The sequence below is a fragment of the Glycine max genome, chromosome 6, assembly GCF_000004515.6.
Source record: "Glycine max cultivar Williams 82 chromosome 6, Glycine_max_v4.0, whole genome shotgun sequence".
Classification (NCBI taxonomy): Eukaryota; Viridiplantae; Streptophyta; class Magnoliopsida; order Fabales; family Fabaceae; genus Glycine; species Glycine max.
This window is the reverse complement of record NC_038242.2, coordinates 44,121,321-44,145,274: the sequence shown is the minus strand read 5'-3', so window position 1 is coordinate 44,145,274 and position 23,954 is coordinate 44,121,321. Positions and strand designations below refer to the sequence as shown.

The 23,954-nt window shown below is 29.6% G+C and overlaps 2 protein-coding genes across 2 annotated transcripts; both read left to right on the top strand.

The window, feature by feature from the left end:
• Nucleotides 1–10,666: 10,666 nt before the first annotated feature.
• LOC100779962 (probable aldo-keto reductase 2) lies at nt 10,667–14,824 on the top strand. Its single transcript, XM_003527250.5, has 5 exons — nt 10,667–10,918; nt 12,226–12,426; nt 12,675–12,847; nt 12,968–13,070; nt 14,264–14,824. Exons 1-5 carry the CDS (start codon nt 10,706–10,708, stop codon nt 14,606–14,608), a joined length of 1,035 nt encoding a protein of 344 aa, XP_003527298.1. The 5' UTR covers nt 10,667–10,705; the 3' UTR covers nt 14,609–14,824.
• Nucleotides 14,825–16,771: 1,947 nt separating this feature from the next.
• On the top strand, nt 16,772–20,747 carry LOC100779078 (probable aldo-keto reductase 2). Its single transcript, XM_003527248.4, has 5 exons — nt 16,772–17,206; nt 18,083–18,283; nt 18,647–18,819; nt 18,938–19,040; nt 20,174–20,747. The coding sequence occupies exons 1-5, from the start codon at nt 16,994–16,996 to the stop codon at nt 20,513–20,515; spliced, it is 1,032 nt and encodes a 343-aa protein (XP_003527296.1). The 5' UTR covers nt 16,772–16,993; the 3' UTR covers nt 20,516–20,747.
• The last annotated feature ends 3,207 nt before the right edge of the window (nt 20,748–23,954 follow it).

Sequence of the window (23,954 nt, the reverse complement as noted above, 5' to 3'; positions counted from 1 at the left end):
CACAACCCTCTCCTTTTATCCGGGCTTGAGACCGGTTAAGAATAGCAAAGCTAACCTAGGCAGGATTTTTAAGAAGCTAAAAGTAACTAAGAAAAAAAAATTAAAAAAACTAAAAGTGAATTAAGAAATTCAAGGTCTAAAATCACAAAATTTAAGAAAATTTAATGACTGAAAAAATAATAAACCTATATATACATTATGAAGCACAAACTCGAGAGTTTATATACGAAGCAATTTTGCCACACCAATATCTTTGCTTACTTGTCATCATTCCACTTTCTTAAGACAATTTTAGATATACTTTTCCCGCTTAAACTATATTTAGCTAAACTAATTGGATAACCTAAAGGTGAAAAAACTGCTGAAATAAAGATAAAAATTTAGGCGGATGCTAAAAGTTATTAAGCTAGTTTATTATGTGTTTGCTAAAATTATTTATTAAAGTAACTGATAAATTTATAATGACGTAAATGAACATTTTTAAATGATATTTTTATATCAAATTTAGTTTATTTTTATTGACAAAAATATATTTTGGGTATTTATAATTTAATTTTTTAAATTGTTCTAAACTCTTGTAATTCTTATTAATTATAAATTTAATTATAATGTTTAGTTTCAATTATTACATTTTTTATAATGTGTATTCTACCATTAATCTTATATAATATCTTAAAATATTTGAAATCTAATATAAAAATAACACATTTAAGTAAACTTCTTACTTTATTATGTTGACTATGTGTTAGTTAAAATATAATAAAATCTTATAAAATGTACCTTATTTAGAAAGGTTAAAACACAAATCAAATAAGATAAAGTTTAGAAGAAATTGATGGTTCTTTTTATAAGAAATTTTAAAATTCTTATTTTTTTTTCATTAGTTGTTCTCATTAAACACTATAAGTATTTGTGCTTTTTTTTTTATAGTGGTACATAATACTCTTTTGGACTTTGATACTTTCAAATAACCTATAACAAGTTCATCATTACTAATAAGAGCATAATTGATACATTGCTAATATTTTTTTAAAAAAATTCAATAAAATTAATTGAATTTATTACTTTTATTGTTTTATGTAATTGATGTTCAAAGTATCTTATATTAAGAATAAGACGGAGCATAAGAATAAAAAAAGAAAAGATTATAAAAAGTTAAAAACTAATATTTTTAAAATTGTTAGTTGGAGTAGCATTCCAACTATAAAATTTTTTTTGCCAAATAATATTTATAAGGTAAAATAAGCTTTTTACCTAATAAAAAAGTAAAAAAAAAAAATGTAGCGTGGATGTTGCTGGTTACCGTAATCTTCCAAAAGTTGAATAGCATTTGTTGAATCAGTATCAACGCGAATAAAATTAATTAAAGCCTTTAGCACTCTCCTCTGTTTCCCGCTCGTAATTAAACATGCCACATATGTTAAATGAACATAAAGGACCAACTAGGATTTGATTATTTTTATTTGGATTCTATTTTGTCTATATTTAACCGTAAAAATGAACATAAACGTCTACAAAAATTATAGTAACTTTTACTTATTTTCTTTTCATAGTTAAATGTCTAAATTTATATGTCTGGAAGAAAAATCTTATGAATTAAACCTCATGCATGTTATAAATTAAATTTGCCAAATTTCTTGTGAACACGTAAAATTTTGGGTTGATAAAAATAATGTATTTGAATATACATGTCTTATAATTACTCTTACCACTACTACTTTCATGACTAAAAATATATATTTTTTAGGCTTATGAATTTGAACTAACAAATTGTTTAATTGGGATTTTTTTTTCATCCATTAATATAATAAAATATTCTTTTGACTTTCAAACTTTCACGAATTTGTGTTCATAAGAAAAATATTATCTAAATTGATTAGTCCTAATATAATTTATCGTGCAATACACACCAATATAAGTATGAATTAGTGTGATATAAATATAATATACTATTTTTTACTTAAAAAATTCAATGGTTATATAAAAATATCATAAAAATAAATAATTTTGCTATGGATAAATATGGATTAACACAACATAAATAAAATATATAGCATTAGTTTAAAAAACATAATTTTATATTTTTAATTAAAAAATAATAATATTTTGATATAAAAAAATGTATACAAATATCATTCGTATAATAGTTGCATAAATTAAATTTAAATATAAATATCTAAGAATTTTTTTTAAATGATCTAAGAGTCACTTGATATCCTCTAAAAAAAAGAGACTCTTAATATAAACAAACTAATGATTATAAAAAAAAATCATCTCGATGAATTTGTGCAAGTATGTGTATCCTGCGATGGATAAATACAAATATTAATCAACATAACATAACTAGATTATATAATAGTTTTGAAAAATATAATTTTTTAAACTTTTAAATTAAAAAATGAAGAATATGTTGATACAAAAAAATATAAATATCATTCATATAAAAGTTACATACATTAAATTTAAATATAAATATCTAACAGACTCTTGAAATAAAAATAAATTAATATATATATATATATATATATATCATCCAAATGAATTTTCTTTATTATGGATACTGGTGCGAGACAAGGATATAAAATATGGATTGACATAAAATAAATAAAATATATAATAGTTTATAAAATATACTTTGTAATTTCAAATTAAAACAACAAATAATTATGTTTCGATATAAAAATAAATTTAAACATCGTTCATATAAAAGTTTTATCAATTAAATTTAAATATAAATAACTAAGAGTGTCTTAACATAAAAAACTAATTATTATAAAAAAAAAAGTAGTTACCAAAATAAGTTTCCCATGAGACATATAGATATATAGATATAAAGATGGATCAGGATAACATAAATAGAATATGAAAATGTTTAAAAAACATAATTTTTTCCTTGTCAAAAAATATAATCTTTTATACCTTTAGATTAAAAATATGAAAAAATGTTTTTGATATAAAAAATATAAATATCATTCTTATATGTATTCATTAATTTAAATATAAATATGAGTCTATTTGATAAAATTTTGTACACCAAAATAGCATAACAATATATATAATTTAATTATGTTACTAACCTTCTGCCATAGCTCTTTCCATAATTTAGAAGATGAATTTGACAACAGTCATCTATTGCAAAAAAAATGCTTCTATCCTTTAACACAATCACTCAGATGGAATGGGTATTATTTTATTATGTGCTTAGACTAAGGATTATATGTCTATTTATATACATCAGATTTTATATCCATCATGAAGATTGATTCCATAACATCAGCATGCAAATATTCTCTCTCTAACAACTTTATCATTAAAACTGAAATGTTGTTACCAAACAAGACTAAGTCAAGTGGTTGAGAAAACAGAAAAAGTGGGTGAAAAAAATTAAGACCACTTTAATTTGATTTCAAAATCAAAACTAACATTCACTCAATTGGTCCAATGCTTCCCACACTTTGTGATATTTACAACACTGAGACAATGTTAGTTTTGATATCAAGTTAATTGAATGAACATGTTCAATATTTATTAAGTTCAAATTACACGTCTTTCTCAACAAAAATGTATACAACAAAATGAAAAGACAAACAAGTAACTAAAGTTTCACTACAAAAAGGAACTTTATATGACATAATCAAGTTCCATACTCTTAACATGATCCTTAAATGACTTTGTTTGCATGTCTTTTGAAAATGGATCTGCAGTCATTAGTTGAGTACTGATGTTTTCAATGATGATTTCATTTGCTTTGACACATTTCCTCATGGCTAAATACTTAATGTTGATGTGCTTGCTTTGACTTTCACTTTTATTATTTTTAGCCAGAAAGACAGCAGTTGAATTATCAGAATATATCTTTAATGGTCTAGGAACAGAATCAATCACTTGTAGACCCACCATGAAACTTTTTAACCAAATAATTTGTGATGTCGCTTCAAATAATAAAATAAACTCAGCCCCCATGGTAGAAGTGGAAACTAATGATTGTTTTGCACTTCTTCAATATATTGTTCCATTAGTCATCATGAAAATTTATCTAGATATCAACCTGCAAGAGTCAATGCAACCAGCAAAATCTCAGTCTGAATAGCCAACAACTTCTAAATTGTCAGATTTTTTATATATAAGCTTGTAATCTTTGGTTCCTTGAAGATATCTTAACACTCTCTTTGCAATTGTCCAGTGCTTTATTTCTGGATTGCTTTGATATCTCCTAAGCATTCCAACCACAAAAGCAATGTCAGGTCTTGTACACACCTGCACATACATAAGGCTTCCTACAACATAAGCATATGGAATGTTTCTCATTTGTTCCCTTTCAAGCTCATTTTTAGGACATTGATTCGAATTGAATCTATTACCTTTCACAATAGGTGCCATGTCGGGTGAACAATCTTTCATCCAAAATATTTCTAGAACTTCATTAATATAGTCCTTTTGAGACAAGCAGGGAATCCCTTGAGATCAGTTTCTATGGATCTCTATGCCAATGACATATGATGCTTCACCCATATCCTTCATGTCAAAATTCTTAGAAAGGAATTATTTCACTTCATGTAACATCCCAAAATCATTGGTTGCAAGAAGTATATCATCCACATATAAGACTAAAAATATTATTTTACTCTCATTGACCTTGTGGTATATGCATCTATCCATATTGTTCTCAACAAAACCAAATGAAGAGATGACACTATGGAATTTCAAATACCATTGACGTGATGCCTGTTTTAGTCCATATATTGAATTCTTGAGCTTGCAAACGAAGTGAGCCCCATCACTAGAGGAAAAACCCTCGGGTTGTGTCATATAAACTTCTTCTTCTAAGTCGCCATTTAGAAAATCCATTTTCACATCATTTGATGTAATTCCAAGTCAAAATGAGAAACTAATGTCATTATGACGCGTAAGGAATATTTCATGGATACGCGAGAAAAGGTTTCTCTGTAGTAAACTCCTTCTCTTTGAGCGAATCCTTTGGCAACCAATCGAACCTTGTGTCTCTCAACATTACCTAATGAATCCTTCTTGGTTTTGAAAACCCATTTACATCCAATAGGTTTTATCCCTTTAGGCAACTCAATAAGATCCCATACTTTATTATTTGTCATAGATTCCAATTCATCTTTCATAGCATCATACCATAGCTTAGAATTAAAATTTTTAATTGCTTGCAAAAACAACTCAGGATCATTTTCAACTCCAAAGTCATATTGAGACTCTTGTAAATACACTTGATAATCACTAGGAATTACAGGTTTTTTTTATTCTAGTTTATCTTCTTAATGTTACATCCACACCTTCTGGTTGTTGTTCAATAGGTTGTTCAACATCTTGTGTTTGATGTTGTTCAACATTTTTTGTTTGATGTTGTTCAATTGGATCTTCTAGGATAGGATCAACTTGATGTGGAGCTTGTGTTACACAATTTTGGTGAGTATTGTAAAAAACCACTAACTTATAACTTGATGTAGGAACTGCTCCCTCATATTGATTTTTCTCGAGACCAATGCCTTGAGTTAAATCACTCCCACTAGCCACATCATTTTCTTGAAACTTTACATTTCTTGACTCAACAATTCTAGTGCTATGAGTTGGACAATAAAATCTATACCCCTTAGACCTTTCAACATAACCAATGAAATATGCACTAATGGTCCTTGGGTCCAGCTTCTTTTCATTTGGATTATAAATTGTTACTTCAGCTGTGCAACCCCAAACACACACATGTTTTAAACTTGGCTTCCAACCTTTCAATAATTCAAATGAGGTTTTAGGGACCGCCTTTGTTGGTACCCGATTTAGTATGTACGCAACTGTCTTAAGAGCCTCATTCCATAATGAATGAGGAAGTTTGGAATTGCTAAGCATACTTCTTACCATGTCCATTAATGTTCGATTTCTTCTTTCAACCACACCATTTTGATTCAACAAGCCAGACATGGTGTATTTGCCGTAAAATTCACCTCCTCTTTCTGATCTCATAATCTTTATTTGTTTTTCACATTGTTTCTCTACTTCTGCCTTGAAAACCTTAAAGGCATCCAACGCTTCATATTTATTGTCAAGCAAGTAAAGATACATGTATCGTGAGCAATTGTGTATGAAAGAGATAAAATATTTTGGCCATGCAAGTCCATATCGGGACAACAAATATCAATATATATAATTTCTAATATTTCTGAACTTCTCTTGGCATTTTTCTTTGTCTTGTTAGTTTTTTTCCCTTAATGCAGTCTACACAAGTGCTAAAATCAGTAAAGTCAAGAGTCTCAAGTACCCCATCATTCACTAGCCTTTTAATTCTTTCTATGGAGATATGCCTTAGTCTCCTATGCCATAATTTTGATGATTTTTCATTCATGATACAACGTTTAATACCAGCACTTTCTTGTGTAGCCATCAAATTATATGGAATCATGTTAGATAAATTAATTTTGAACAAACCGTCATTCAACATACCATTTCCAATAATAGTAGACTTAAACAATAAATCAAATCTGGATGCATTAAAATTTATTGAATAACCCAAAGAAACAAGTCTAGAAACAGAAATTAAATTCCTCTAAAATTCAAGAATATAAAAGACATTATTCAATTCAAAAACAAATCCAGATACTAAATTAAGTCTATATGTGCCAATAGCCGTCACATGTAAGGGCATCTGATTCCCAAAGTAGATGAACCGCTCACCTTCATTTGGATCCCTCTGGCTTGAGAAGCCCTACATGGTATTATAAGTATGAATCATAGATCCAGAGTCAAAAACCATGTATCATAACAAATATCAGCCATATTAGATTCAAAACATACAAAGGAAAAATAATTACCCTTCTTTCCAAGCCAAGCCTTATGTTTATGGCAGTCTATCTTCAGGTGCCCTTTTTTTACAAAAAAAAAAAAAAACACCTAGACTCTTTCTTAATTTTGGCAATAAGAGGTATATGGTTCTTTTCCTTCTTTCCCTTATCTTGAGTCATGGTAAGAGCACCTTCACCAATTTCTTGAGCAAGCTTCTCTTCCTCCTGAACACACATGGTTAGAAGTTCATTGATTGACCATTTCTCTTTATGTGTGTTGTATGATATTTTGAAGGGACCATACCGTGATAGGAGTGAATTCAAAATTAGGTGCACCATGAATGACGAAATTTCAACCTGGAGCGACTTAAGTTGAGCTGCTAGATCCCTCATTTCCATAATGTGTGTTTCTCACACCTACGACTCCAATGAGCCTCATAGATGACAACTTAGACATTAGGGTGCTAGACAAGACCTTCTCAAAACTTTCAAACTGTTCATCTATGGCTTTCATGAAATCTTTGACTTTTTGGCATTTTGGAATTGAACCATGGATACTAGCATAAATATGTGTCTTCATGAAAAAAATGGAAAGATGGTTAGATCTTTCCCGTAGTTCGTATAACACAATTTCTTTTGAAGTGCTAGAATCTATAAGCTCAGCTGGCTCATTCCTACGGAGAGCATAGTCAAGGTCAACAACCCCTAAATGGAGAAGAACTCATTCCTTCCATTGCTTATAATTTTTCCTGTCAATATGGGAACCTCATTTTTATAATTGGAGATTATCAAAGATTAAACTGTAACATGTAACCAAATATCAATACTTATAATAGTTTAAAATGCATATGAATCAATATGTCATCAAAATCTACTTGTGGGTTAAGGTTTTAACACAAAAAAATTCACTTTATTTCTTTATGATGAAACTAATAAATTATCATTGCATCTCCTAATATTTGTGGGTTAATCAAGAGAAAAGTTTATTTCATCCTAATTGATCATGAAAATTATAATAAATTCCTATGGAAAAATTCAATATAGTAAACACAATCAATTACAAGTTATCATACTAATCCTCATGTGATTCTGGGAATTATAATCTTAAAATGGATGCTATGGCTACTCCATACAATATACCATCACTAATATGATATGCAACAACAAAAACACATGTACATAATATAATGCCAAAAGGAAAATCCTTTTACGGTTTGAAAAGGCAATAAATGTTTTTTAAGAAACATTGCAATCGTAAGTTAAAAACTACCCGCGCACAACAACTAGGTAAAGGAAAACCAGATACCAAATGATAAAATTTTGTACATCAAAACAGCATAACAATATACATAATTTAATTATGTTACAAACCTCCCGCCATAACTCTTTCCATAATTTAGTATATGAATTTGAGAGTACTCATCCCTCTATTGCAAAGAATGTTTGTTTCTAGCCTTTAACACATCATTGATGGGTATTATTTTCTATTTTTTGATGTGTTTAGATGGGAACTCTATGCTTATCTATATAGATCATCAGATTCTATCCACCATCATAAAAGCTTCTGATTCATTCATAATATCAGGATGCAAATATTTTCTCTCAACAACTTTATCATAAAAAAATTAATCATCCAAATAAATTTTTCCTAGTACATTACATGTGCGAAAAATAAATATAAATATGGATTGAATTTTTCAAAACTATAATTTATACTTTTAAATTAAAAAATGAATAAAAACTAAGAATATTTTTATATAAAATATACATTAAACATCATTCATATAAAAATTGTATATAATAAATTTAAATTTAAATATATCAACGTGTGTTGAGGTAAAACTAATTAAGATTAATAAAAAAAAGTAATCACCTAAAGAGATTTTTTTTAATATGATTACATGTGTGAGGGACGAAAATACATATGAATTAATGCAACATGAATGAAATATATAATTATTTAAAATACATAACTTTTTATACTTAGAAATTAAAAAAGAATGAAGGATGTTTTGGTAAAATTAAACATCATTCATATAAATTAAAATTAAATATAAAATCTAAGATTCTCTTTGCATAAAAAAACAATAATTATGATAAAAATTAAAGTAAATAACCAAAATAAATTAGGTCTAAAATGAATACCCGAGAACAAATGAATATAAATATGAAATAGTATAACATAAATAAAACATATAATAATTTAAAAATATTGTTTTTATACTCTCAGATAAAAAAATGAACGATTTTTTTATGATAAAAAAATTTAAAATAATATATATATAATTTGTATGCATTAAATTCATTCATAAATTATTAAATATTAATTCATAAAATGCAATCAAACAAATTTATATCAATTCATCAAACAAATTCATGTATTAATATTTGAGTATTAATTAATTTATTAATACTTACAATATTAATTAATTATACTATTCTAGTCATCATTGATTACCGTAATTAATTAATTCAAACATAAATAATTATCTTAATTACCATAAATGATGAATACGATACAGTTAATTATAATAAGATAATTATTTACAAAAATAGAATAATAGTTAAATAATACCCTTTTAAATTTTTTGAAAAATTAAATTGCTCCATCCAAACACACTAATAAAATGAATAACAAAATAAAATTCATTTACATAATGGAATAGAATAATATTTATTTGAATGAAAAATTGATTTGATATATGTAATTTAATAATAATTTTGTATACAATGAATATGGATTGGATTGCCATATCGTATTACCTTATAGAATCAAATTAAATCTTTATATACAGTAAATTATCTTAATTTGAATAATTTGGATCAGAATTTATATTAATTATTGATCAATTATATTAATCAAAATATATATTGGTCATAATTTATTTAAATTAAATATTTTATGAAGGGAATGATTGAATAATTGAAATCGTTATTATTGATTGCCTCGATTAAATGTGCTAATCTGATAAAATTAATTTTCTAATTAATCTGATAAAAAAATTGATATCAATCAAATTTATTAAATATTAATTCGTAAAATGCAATCAAACAAATTGATATCAATTCATAAAATACAAATTCGTCAGACAAATTCATGTATTAACATTTGAGTATTACTTGATTTATTAATATTTATATTATTAATTAATCAAAATATTCCAGTCAAGATTGATTATCATAATTAAATATTTGAAAATTAAATAATTATCTTAATTACCATAAATGATAAATGTGTTACACTGAACTATAGCAAGACAGTTATTTGTAGAATAGAATAGAATAATATTTATTTTAAATGAAGAGTTGAATTGATATTTATTTGTACGAATGAATAATAACAAAAACTATTACAGAAAAATTAATAAATTAATTAAGGTATCATATAAAATAAAATTCATTTAATATTTAACAATTTAATTAAACCAAATATATACTCATGGCACTTCTCTTAATTATTTAAATAATTCTTACCAATTTATAAGATATTTATGTACTTAATTAAACCAAAAAATCGAATAAATATAAAATCTAAATATTCTAATTTATAAGATATTTATGTACATAATTTATTTAAGATTTTAGTGAAAATAAAATAAATATAAAATCTATATTAATTACATTAATTGTATTAATTTGTGAGAGAAATATTTACATTATGACTAAAATTTATTTTATATTATAAAATAATTAATAATTACGCATATCTATTACATAAATAAAAATTGAAAAAGTTAGTGGGGATAATTCCAACCATACTTGGTAAATGTGGATGCGTCCCTTTTTTTAATGCTTATAAATAAGAATAGACACGTGGTGTCTAATGTCCATGCAAATTCATCAAGGCAACTCAATATAGTGTAGTGGTAGTGGAAGCACGGAGAGCACAACGTTACATAGGAACTATGGCGAGAGTGGGTAGAATGAAACTGGGTTCAGAAGGGATGGAAGTGTCTATGCAGGGTCTTGGGTGCATGGGCATGTCTGCATTCTACGGTCCTCCAAAGCCTGAACCCGATATGATTGCTCTTATCCACCATGCCATCCAAAGTGGTGTCACTCTTCTTGACACTTCTAATGTCTATGGCCCTCACACCAACGAACTCCTTCTAGGAAAGGTTCATTATTCCCACTCTTTTTCATTCTTTGTCTACTGTTCTTTCATATCTCCATTCTGGGTCTGTGCTTTTTTCCCCGGCCCCCTTAATTACATGTCTTTTCACTCAATTATCATTATTTTAAGAATTTTATCATTTTGTTGCTAGCAAAACAATCTCGTTTCGTTTTATCAACAAATTCTAACTCAGTTGTTTGATAACTGAGTTTCTTAAGCATGCTGACAGGGTTTTTATTTCTATGAAGAAGAATTTGTTTGGAGAGATAAAACTCATTTTGATGATTTTATTTATGCCTCAAGGGTTAGTTTAATGACTTTTTTTTATCAATAAAGTCTAACTCAGTTGGTAGATGACTGAGTTCCTTAAACTTGCTGATAGGGTTTAGATTCTTTGTCCGTATGTATGGAGATGAATTTTTATTTTCTTTTTAGAGACAAAACTCATTTTGGTAATTTTTTTCTGTGGGGATGTTTCTAGCAAAAACTAAAACAATCTCTGTCATAATTTTTTAACATGGTTGTGGGAATGAATAAGAATTTATTAGAATGTTTCAAGGTTTAATTTAATGTTTTTTGACTTTGGGAATATCTTGTTTCTAGAAAAAAACAATCTCGTTTCACAAAAATTGGTGACGAAATGACATTATTTTTTAAGGGACAACATAGCATTTCGTTACACATTTAATAGAATTATAAAAGTACAAAATTGGAAAACATGATGATAAGATGTGTTTCCACCATTTTTTTGTTTTACACCAAAGATATCCACAAACTGAGATATTAGAAAACTAATTTCTTTCTTTTCTTTTTCTGACCTGTAATTTGAGCATGCATATAATATGATACTATGAAACACAAACTATAATTGCTACCTATACGACACAAGTCTGTAAATTATCCAAGCCTTTAAAAGAAGTTATGAAAATCCAATACAGCTAGCTACATAGAAGTATGTATAGCATAAAAGCATAAAACTGTGTCGTACCTTCGATTAACAAAATATGGAAATTTCCCTGTTTTTAGCAATTGCAACTATATATATATTCTGTTTTATAAAATTTTATACATATCTAGATATATTGCTAAAGCTTTGGTTTTCAACTGTGCCATGGCAAATGACGTCCTGTGATCCATATATCCAACCCCACATGGTGAGATAACTGGATAAGCTGACTTTTATTTTGTTGTTGTTGTATCTAGATATATGATAATGGTATCACTATGTCATATAGGTTAACGTATCATATATGTGTATCATAGACATGATTTGATGAGATGTGACCATGTGTGCATATTTGTATAGAGCAGGCTTTGAAGGGAGGGATGAGACAGAATGTTGAATTGGCTACCAAGTTTGGAATCAACATAGCTGAAGGGAAACGGGAGGCCCGTGGTGATCCAGCATTCGTGAGGGAATCTTGTTATGGCAGCTTAAAGAGACTTGGTATCGATTGCATCGATCTCTATTACCAACATCGTGTTGATACTCGTGTGCCTATTGAAGTCACGGTTTGATACTTTCACTATGCTTTTGTTTTCATTTTTCATCTCCTTTTCACTATGCATGTCTATTGATTTTCTCTATGTATTTGTTTTATGTATTTTCCCACTTCAAATCACTCCCACAGATCTGCATTACACTATGTGACTAACACCGGATAATGTCAATGTTTGATATGAGAAATGAGAAAAACCTATTTGTTTACATGTTTAGACAGACAATGTATGATGACTTCAATTTTTTCTTTTGCTTAAAGATTGGAGAGCTTAAAAAACTTGTTAAGGAGGGGAAAATAAAATACATTGGTCTGTCTGAGGCCTCGGCGTCAACAATCCGAAGAGCACATGCAGTTCATCCGATAACAGCTGTTCAGTTGGAGTGGTCGCTATGGTCAAGAGATGTAGAGGAGGAAATAGTTCCAACGTGCAGGTGCATGTGACTTAATTTATGATCATATGATGTTATCTGGAGTTTTTCTTTCTAGATAGGGACTTGATCACTACAATGATATTGGCTCTAACCTCATGACTTTTAATTTCTCATTCTCAGGGAACTTGGTATTGGAATTGTTGCATATAGTCCTCTTGGACGAGGATTCTTGTCATCGGGAACAAAGTTGCTTGAGAATCTGACAAAAGAAGACTACCGGCAGGTTTGTAGAAAAGCATGTTATTTGTTATTACAGATGTTCTGAAATTCATGTCAATTGTGAACTTTTATAATCAACTTTCCTAGCACTGCTTTGAAACCTTGGTTTATTTCAAGACCATTGAATTCACTCAGTGTCCATAACTTCTATCCTTGGCTGTCTTTAGAGTTTTCAATTTTAATTAGTCCTAAGTTCTATCATTAATGATTAAAATTCCTATTAAAATAGTTGTTGAATCATTCATTTTTGTCATCTATAGTGATCTCCATTAGTATATCTTTATCATATAAAAATTATGCTCACTAACTTCAATCATTAGAAAGAATCATCTTTTTATGCACAATGGCTAGAATCAGCCCAGTTGCTTATTTAAGCTTTGTGTATGACTATTGCATTCAGTTTGACTATACTTGAAAGTAGTTGATATACTTTTTTCATCTAAACTAGTTCTTCCAAACGCTTCCAAATTGCTGCTATTAAACACAGTTTAGAATTCTAAGCAAAAACAGGACCAATTGGACCATATCATGTGTCCTGTCCTTAATCTGGATTTCCAAAGGGAAATAAATAAGTAGATGCAGAAATAGCTTTACCTTTAGCTGCCACTGGACACGGCAACTACTACAAAAATCATATAATTGTGCATTTTCATGATAAATCTAGAGCCTGAGAAATAAATCAGTTAATAACCAAGTGAAGTAAATGCAGAAAATAAAATACACATACCTCAAACCATGATAAAAGACTAACATACATACATCTTCCATTACCTAATGTGATTTCCATAAAACATTTCTTTTCAAAGTGTTTGCATTGATTTATTCTGTTGGTACAAAAAATGCTTGTTTAGTTGTTAACATCAGAGTTGGTCACTGGTTTTTGCCTGTTACTTTTAAGGCTCTGCATACTTCCTATGTACTTACTGTCCTTTCACTTTCCATAGTCAACCTTTCCGTCCTATGTAGAGATCAATGATATTGAATAACCAAACAAAAATATTAGATGGCTTAAAGAGAAGCAAAACATAACATATATTTGACATATGATCTTATAACATGCTATGATATTGGATTTTTCCTACCTAACACATCTTGTATCTTGTAACCTAAGTAAATCAACTTTGATATCTTTTAAAATAAAATCATTGATACATACATATAATCTTTTATGTGTATGTTTAAATCTGTTGCATGCAGAGACTGCCTAGATTTCAACCTGAAAATTTGGAGCAGAATAAGACTATATTCGAGAGGATTGATGAACTGGCTGCAAAAAAAAGATGTACACCATCTCAGCTTGCATTAGCTTGGGTTCATCACCAAGGAAAAGACGTTTGCCCTATTCCCGGAACCACCAAACTTAAGAACTTTGAGGAGAACATTGGGGCATTGTCTGTCAAACTAACACCCGAAGAAATGGCAGAACTCGAGTCCTTCGCTGCCGTAGATGCTGTCAAGGGTGATAGGTATGGCGATGATGGTTTTTCTTTATGGCAGAACTCTGATACCCCACCACTTTCTTCTTGGAAAGCTGCATTATGAAGTGCATTGCTTAATGCTTATATTAGTGATCCTTAAGTATTTTCTGCTGCTACTTTAAGAAACATATCAGTATGAGGGGTGGCATTCCTTCGAATTCAAAAGGAATATATAAGCCTTTCTAGTTTCTACCAATTGTTGTGTCTTTATTAGTGGTTTGAACTCTATTCAAGGTAATTCCATATATCAAAATAAATGCAAGCTGTAGCTTGAAACTAACTGAAGTGAGTGTGATTATTGCCTCTGCATATTAGCTTGAGTAACATACCTTGCTTCAGAAACGTATGTTGTGCTGTTCTTAGAGCAAAATGGGAGTGAATTTTCACATATACATGATCTATGGATCTTCTTTTTTTATATATAAAAGATTAAAATTTAGCAATTGAATTTGTACCAAGAGTTTTCGGTTTCACACTATTTAGGTGTGAATACTTGGAGAATGTTTAACGCTTTTATTTACAAGCATGCTTGACCATTTGAGCTAGAGTTTATGCAATGTCAAGAGAGTTTTGGGCACAATACAGAGTTTTGCAAAAATAAGGCTTTGCCATATGCTATTTTTTCCCGTCTCACTTGTATCATACACAATGAGAGACAGTGTTGGCAGATTTAGTTTCTAGGTTGGATTAACAAAGTAATAGACGAACTATATTTGTTTTTAATTTGGATTAACAAATTTTGAAAGTACTATAATCACATGTGTTCCAAATTAGGATTTTTATAACATTAAGGATTTGTTAGGATAAATTTTTCCAAAAGTACTTGTAGAAAAAAAAAGTAAAAAAAATTATAAATTAAAATTAACTCATGTATAAATTAATTTCTGGAAGAGGTTCTTTTTTTTAGGGATTCGGCTATCCTATAGTATATGTCAATTGGAAAAAAAAAAAAAAATACGCACTTTGCCACGAGAGTGAGGAGAAAGGAGAAAGAGAGGAGAAAGGGACTGGGAGGAAGGTCTCCGCACACTAAGGTATTTTTGCTCTTTTCATGGGGTGCGGGAAGTAAAAACTTAATTAAGTCTTAAAATACCATATTATTTTAAGTTTCTTAACTTTTTTATATCAATTTTTATTCCTTCAATTTTTTTTACAACCCTTAGTCATCAATGAATTTTATGTCAACATTTTTTAATCTTTCTAAAAGAAATTATCTATTTTTATCCCTCATTTGATTTATCATTAAAAATTAATCTCTATTTTACTTATTTTTAGTTTTTCATTTATTTTATATTTGAGATTAATTTTGAACAATAAAAATAAAAATAAATGAATAATTAAAAAACGAGTGACAAAGTTTTAAATGACTAAAAATGCTATAAAAAATTTAATAAAAAAATTAAAATTAACAAAAACATATTTGAGGGGCTAAAAATAAAAATATATGAAAATGTTAAAGGACTATAAACTTAACTAACCTTTCTTATAGTATTTTTTTTAAATAATTATCCAATAAATGAGAATATGAAAGATTTTGTTTCCATATATATTGAGAGGTTTTTAGTGATTGTTATTCAATTAAAACTAGATCGTTTTTATGATTTTTTATTTAACCCTTTATTTTTTTGGAATCTAGCTTTTTTATATTTAAATTTAAACTTTTTAAAATAACCTATTAATAGTTAAACACATTCTTATTCTTATATTACAATATAAGTTATTTAACATTAAATCAAAAGATAATTTATATGTATAAAATTTCGGTTATTGTATATTTTAATTATATAAAATAAATACTTATCATGTAATAATGTAGTAATATAGAACTTGGCCCGATTCAGAATAGACACGTGGCGCCATAATACCACGTGTAAGATTTCCAAGCTCTTGAAGACTAGCTAATAGAATAACCAAATTAGAACGGGCCCAAGTTACATACTGTTTTGGCGGCGGCTTCTAGAGTGAGACAGTGGGTGTCATATATTTCTATTTCTTTTTCTTTTTTAATATATCAAAGGCTGGGATGTTTATCAAAGATGAGTGCGTCTAGTGTTTTAACTTTTAAGACACTAATTTCAAAAAATTAATAAATATATTTTTTTAATAAAATATATAAAATTATACTCTTTACAATTCTTTTTTTGGCTACTTTATCCGCATTAAAAACTTTATTGATCAGCAAAATTCAAATATTTATACTTTCAAAGCAACAAATTTTTCTTGAAACACGCAATTTCACAGAAATTCGCCTACATACTTCTACTTTTGCTATTTTTAAACCAAATATTCATGACTAACTCTCCAACCCCATAAGTCGCCACGCTACTTTTTGGATTATAAAAGGTAAAAACTCGGAACCCAAGCAGGTTCATTCAGACAACTCAATATAGTGCAACCTTTGCTGTGGTAGTGGAAGCACACAAAGAGCACAACGTTACATATAGTAACTATGGCGAGAGTGGGTAGAATGAAACTTGGTTCAGAAGGGTTTGAAGTGTCTATGCAGGGACTTGGGTGCATGGGCATGTCTGCATTCTATGGTCCTCCTAAGCCAGAGCCCGATATGATTGCACTCATCCACCACGCCGTCCAAAGCGGTGTCACTTTTCTTGACACTTCTGATGTCTATGGCCCTCACACCAATGAACTCCTTCTGGGAAAGGTTCATTCCCACTCTTTTTCATTCTTTGGCCACTGTTCTTTCATGTCATCATCATTCTTGGCCATGCATATATATGATATGATACTATGAAACGACACATACTTTAGTTTGCTTTATGAATTCTTATCCAATACTATTTTATACTGATACTTTGGATACTTTATCGACACATATCTAAACATTTGAAAGAAGTTATGAAGATCCAATATAGGCTAGCACAGCTAGTTACAATTGAAAATCTTGATTATGAACGAATTAATAATGATTTTGTCAACAAGAAAAAAGTATAAAATTTAAATAATTATAAGAGTATAATCTTTTTGAGTTCACCCAGGACATAAAAATTCCTGAGGACCAATCTTGTAAGTCTTGTAAGTGTTGGAGTACAAGTCTAACATAAAATCTCATCCAATAAAAATGAAAAGATTGAGTATCATATAATATAATAACATGAAAGTATGTCATTCAATTCAACGTACCAAAAATGAAAATTGCCTTATGATTTCAGAAAAGAAACAAGATCGATAATATTCCTATTCTTAGATCAAAGGAAGTAGACAATTAGTTTATGATTTATAATTTTCATTGTTTTCGGTAATCGTGTGTTCTTAATATGAATTTTATAATTGCAATTGCAACTACATATTTATTCTGTTTTATAGAATTTTATACATATCAGTATATATTCCTCAAGGTTTAGCTTTTAACTCTGTTGGGTCAAATTCATGTAATTAGATTTCACCTAGTAGGATACGATTTTGTTGTTGTATCTAGATATGTCCTAATGGTATCGATGAATCTACCGTATATGTGAACATATACGAGTATCATTGATATGATTTGATGTGATGATGTGTGAATATTTGTATGGGGCAGGCTTTGAAGGGAGGGGTTAGAAAGAAGGTTGAATTGGCTACCAAGTTTGGAATCAGCTATCCTGAAGGGAAATGGGAGATCCGTGGTGATCCAGCATACGTGAGGGATGCTTGTGAGGGCAGTTTAAAGAGGCTTGGTATCGATTGCATCGATCTCTATTACCAACATCGTATTGATACTCGTGTGCCTATTGAAGTCACGGTTTGACTCTTTCTCTATGCTTTGTTTTGATTTTTGCTCTTTTTTTTTATGTATTTGGGGTTGTGAGAGAAAGTTTGATCATGTAATGGTTTTAGTTACTTGAACGTATTACTTTGAAGCCTTAGTTTGCTTCAGGAAATGATTTTCCTAAAATAGAGTGTAACCCCTTTTATAGATCACAATTTCACATGCTCAATCCCCTGTTTTGAAAGGGTTATGGATTTTTCATGTAAGATACTGCTGCTTTGCAATTAATATGATTGAGTGAATTCATGTGGTAATTAAGGGTAGTTACATACTTACTACATTCGAAATATATTTTACCCCCCACTTATGTACTGTTATGCACTTTTGTATTGTAAGATTGGGGAGCTTAAAAAACTTGTTGAGGAAGGCAAAATAAAATACATTGGTCTGTCTGAGGCCTCGGCTTCAACAATCAGAAGAGCACATGCAGTTCATCCGATAACAGCTGTGCAGTTGGAGTGGTCACTATGGTCAAGAGATGTGGAGGAGGAAATAGTTCCAACATGCAGGTGTGACTTAATTTACAAATATTATGTTATCTAGAATTTCTCTTTCTAGAGGGCTACTTTGATCACTGCAATGATATGGGGGGATCTAACCTCATGACTTATAATTTCTCCTTCTTAGGGAACTTGGTATTGGAATTGTTGCATATAGTCCTCTTGGGCGAGGATTCTTGTCATTGGGAACAAAGTTGCTTGAGAATTTGGCACAAGATGACTTCCGGCAGGTTTGTTGAAAAGCATGCTATTGCAGAAATTCTGAAATCCATACCAATTGTGAACTTTTATAATCAAGACCATTGAATGTTGGGTTCCCTTAATGACCACGACTCCTAACCTTGACTGTCTTCGGAATTTTTTATTTTAATTAGTTCTAAGTCCTATCATTAATGATTAAATGAGAGAAATTCTATAAATTAATTTGTGCATATTTAAATTGAGTTTATGAAGAAGCTGATTTCATTTTTTCTTCTTCTAAAACTCCTTTAGAATTAGCTTACCCAAATTGACCCCTATTAATACTATTGTTGAATCATTCATTCTTATCATCTATTGTGAACTCCATCAATATATCATTATCATACAAAAATTATGTTGTGAACTACAAACATTAAAAAATTGTTTTTTTATGCACAATGGTCGGGTGTGCAAAAAAATCAATTCAAATTTAATCGGATCTAAATTGAATTGATTTTTTTTTCTAGACTAGTCGAAGAAAAAAGGAATGCACTGATTAATTTATAATGTTAATTGAATTATTCCTACGAAATAGGTTCGATTAACTGAACTGATTTTTATTTGAATTTTTTTTATTTGAAAAAAATAGTTCAAAAACTAGTTTGAAACAGGTCTGATCCTTATAATTAGTTTAAAACTAGTTAAAATCAATTTGATTCAAAACTAATTTTTTAAAAATAGTTGAGTTCTGAACTAATTTTCAAATAAGTCGAACTATCTAAATATAAAACTCTGAACCGGTTAAAATAGTTTAAAATCAATTCAGTTCAATTTTTTTACCAAACTAATTTTTGCACACCCCTAACCAAAATCAGTTGGGTTGTTTATTTAAGCTTTATGTAAAAAAAAAAAAAAAAAAAAAAAGGTGTGAATGAAAACATTAGATAGCTTAAAGAGAAGTAAAGCATAACATATATTTGAAATATGATGTCATAACTCATAAGTCATAACATGCTATGGCTTGTTTCTGCTTTCCCCAGATCCAGATTATTGGATTTTTCATACCTAACATCCTGTGTCTTACTCCCAAAGTAAAATCAGCTAAATTGCTTGTTATCTTTTAAAATGTGAATCAATGATACCTAAATATAACCTTTTATGCGTATGTTTTAATCTGTTTCAGACTCTGCCTAGATTTCAACCTGAAAATTTGGAGCAGAACAAGATAATATTCGCAAGGGTTAATGAACTGGCTGCAAAGAAGAGATGTACACCATCTCAGCTTGCATTGTCCTGGGTTCATCACCAAGGAAAAGATGTGTGCCCTATTCCTGGAACCACCAAACTTGAGAACTTCAATCAGAACATTGGGGCTTTGTCTGTCAAACTAACACCAGAAGAAATGGCGGAACTTGAGTCCCTTGCTGCTCTAGATGCTGTCAAGGGTGATAGATATGCGGATGATGGTTTATCTACGTGGAAGGACTCTGAAACTCCACCACTTTCTTCTTGGAAAGCTGCATGATGAAGTGCATTGCTTAATGCTTATACATGTGATCCTTAAATATTTGATGGTGCTACTTTAAGAAACAGATTAGTCCGAGGGACATGCCTTCGGATTCAAAAGGAATATGGCTATATAAGCCTTTATAGTTTCTAGCAGTTGATGTGTCTTTATTAGTGGTTTGAACTTTGAACTCTATATGTGTACGTATAATATCAAAATAAATGATGGTTATGGCCTGACTTTTACTTAAGTGAGTGTGATTCTACGAATAATATATCTTACTTCAGTAGCATATGCTATTCTTCGAGTACAGTGGGAGTGAATTTTCACATCTACATGATCTATGGATCTGTATTTCTATAAATTCGAACAACTGATTTTGTGTCAAGAGTTTTCAGTTTCACCGTTATACTTCAGGGGATCTGGATTCAGAATGCTATCCCTAGAAAGCTTAATTGAACCTTATATCTATTAGTATTAACTACAATATGTTGAAGCTTAGAATAAAACATCAAGTGTAACTTTTGAGATATGTTCATAGTTTCTCTGAAATGATTTTTTTATTTGAATTCTATGAGCCAAAATTTTAGTTTTTGTTTGTATCCTTGATTAGATGATTCTTAGTTAGTATAAGCTGTGAAATTTTTTGGTCTTCAAGCAAGCTGCATTCCTGATTTCTTGAGTGACATATATATTTTTTTTCTGTTCTGTTGTGTATTCTACGTTTTGGTAAGGAGAGGTGCAACAATCTCTATTCAAAATTTGTATATTCTTAACGGGTTAAGGAAGAAAGACATGGAGAATGTTTTATGCTTTTATTTACAAGTATGCTTGACCAGTTGACCTAGAATTGATGCAATGTCAAGAGAGTTTTCGTCACAATACAGAGTTTTCCAAAAATAAGGCTTTTCTCTATGCTTTTTTTTTCCTATGTCGTATCATACAAAATGACACTTTGTGTTGGTTGATTTAGCTTATATAGGTTGAATGAATGGACATAGCCATATCAAGTGTACGTAATAGATCTTTTTATATCTATTAATGAAGCTACTTCAATGTTGGTATATACCTTATATCAGAAGTCTGCAATGATACTCATCCTTGCTGCAACATTATTTTCTCCAATGTGCTTTGGGAGGGTAATCAGGTGGCCGATTGCTTGGCAAAACACGGCTTCTCTAATGTCTGCTGATTTTTCTATTTTTTATCATGTTCCAGATTTTGTCTTTTTCTGTTGAAAGCAGACTCTGTTGGTATTTCCTATTATAGAGGTTTTTAGCTTGCGCCGGTTGGTCTCTAGCTCACTTAAACAAAATGAGGCTTCTTGGCTCACTTTTCTTTCTAGTTTCCCGTTGAATTATTTTTAAAAGATTGTTTATATAGTCTCTTGTGACACCCTCTACCCTTCACATATATACTAATAAAGGAATAAAAATTTAAATATTAATTAAAAGTATTTTTAAAACATTTTTAAATACAAGTCTTTCAAAGGGGTAAAAGGCTCAGATTCACTTTCTTCTACATTATATTAAAACTTGTCCAATTAATAATAAAGTCATCTCGGTTCAAACAAAGTCGTCTAAGCTTCATACAATTAATATAGAACCTATATCCTAATGTCACATCCTATCAGAGCGTTGTGTTCTCGTGTCCTCTAGCATGAGGTTCTTCATAGTCATCCACCTATTCATCTACTCCCTCAAACACAAAGTTCAAGATCATCACAGGATCCAAACACAAACAGCAAATCGGGAGTGAGTTATCACATTCCTAACTACTAGAGAGAAACAAGACAACATATAGTAGCCAAATACAATTTACTTAGCATATTTCACATTATTTCATCACTTTGTCATTCAAAATTCACCTTTCAATCATCAATCACAATACACAAGAATCACACGCTCCGATCAAGATATAATAACACATCAATTTCATAATCAAAAATTAGCAAGCGTATGCAACAGTTATGATAAGACTCAAGCCTATATGCAATGTGGTACCATGTCAGTGAAAAACCTCGTCGAGTGCCTAGGAGTACATGACAAGACAAACCACACACTAGTAAGTTAAGTCACTCTCACTAGGTAATATCATAGGGAGACCAGTCAGGGTCACAGTGTTTTGTGAGAATGCTCCAACCATATGGGATCAACATAGGCTTAAAGGACCACTCAAACCGTGTGACCCCCAAGGCCTACACTCCGAAGAGTCCGTCAGCGCCTCTCCCTCCTGATTCGGGTCCAACCTAGAAAACATTTTAACACACAGACTCTATCTATGAATTGTACAAAACACACGACTCCTCAATTGTTGTCAAAATAGTTTTAACTCGTCGCCCTAAAAGAGACTTAACATTAACTCGTCGCCTTTAAAGGGACTTAACATTAACTCGTCGTCCTTAAAGGGACTTAGCATTGACTCGTCACCCTTAAAGGAACTTATAGTCTTGTGATTGTACAATTCAATTTTGGACTCTAATTAATTATTTAATATGTAAAGTAAAATGTTAACTAGTACTTTAATATGATTATGAAAAATCCAAGTCAAGCTAGACACACATTAGTAGGTCATGTCCAGGATACGCAAAGAATAAAGCACACTTTTTTTTTTATATAAAAAAACAAGAAGATACATTAGGATTAAAATAGTTAATCAGTGGTAAAAAAGAATAATAATAATAATAAATTATCAATTTGACGCTTAATTTTATTTATTTAGAATATTCACTAAGTTATTTTATTTCTAAAAGTTCCAATAAGGGATAACATTTTATAAAATATCTGAATATCATTCTTTATTATTTTAAAATCTTTCAATGTGGTTGTCCTTTCTGTTCAAGTGGCTCACGACATTAATTACAAATTTTGGGAAAATATCATTTTGAGGTATTCTTAAAAAATAAAGAACTACACTAAGTCATTAAAGATCCACATTAAGAAAATTTAAAAAATAAAGGATCTTATTGAAACTTTTAAAAATAGAAAGAACTTATTGAACATTCTAAATAAATAAAGTGATCAAATTGATAATTAAACATATCAATAATATTACAAATTATAAAAAATATTGAGAGGAGGGATTCGACACTCAGATCTCTTAATCAAAGTTTAAGATTTGATCCTTGAGTGAGGCATAAAATCGTAACTGAAAGTATCATTTTGTCTCCAAAATAGGTTGATGGTAGGAGATGATTAATTTGATACTAAGTAATAAGTCTTAAATACCTTAAGTTATAACAAAATGTTATAAACTAAAGGAAAGTCATCAATCTCGCTAAGAGTAACTTATTTTAATTTTGGGTGAGAAAACAAAGCTATGAAAAATTTGAAAAAAGAAATCCAACTTGATTTTGCATGAAGTAAAATGAACCTTATGAAAAAAGTGAATACTCTACAACTTAATTTTGTCCCAAGAAACTTCATATAAAGTTAGACGGAAATCTATGTCATGCACA

What these genes read in the sequence shown, in the direction of transcription:
- LOC100779962 (XM_003527250.5), top strand. Translation starts at nt 10,706, where the DNA reads ATGGCGAGAGTGGGTAGAATGAAACTGGGTTCAGAAGGGATGGAAGTG. An exon ending in GTGTGCCTATTGAAGTCACG is followed by an intron (nt 12,427 to 12,674) that starts GTTTGATACTTT and finishes TTTTGCTTAAAG; the next exon opens with ATTGGAGAGCTTAAAAAACT. An exon ending in CAAAAGAAGACTACCGGCAG is followed by an intron (nt 13,071 to 14,263) that starts GTTTGTAGAAAA and finishes TGTTGCATGCAG; the next exon opens with AGACTGCCTAGATTTCAACC.
- LOC100779078 (XM_003527248.4), top strand. Translation starts at nt 16,994, where the DNA reads ATGGCGAGAGTGGGTAGAATGAAACTTGGTTCAGAAGGGTTTGAAGTG. An exon ending in ATGAACTCCTTCTGGGAAAG is followed by an intron (nt 17,207 to 18,082) that starts GTTCATTCCCAC and finishes TGTATGGGGCAG; the next exon opens with GCTTTGAAGGGAGGGGTTAG. An exon ending in CACAAGATGACTTCCGGCAG is followed by an intron (nt 19,041 to 20,173) that starts GTTTGTTGAAAA and finishes AATCTGTTTCAG; the next exon opens with ACTCTGCCTAGATTTCAACC.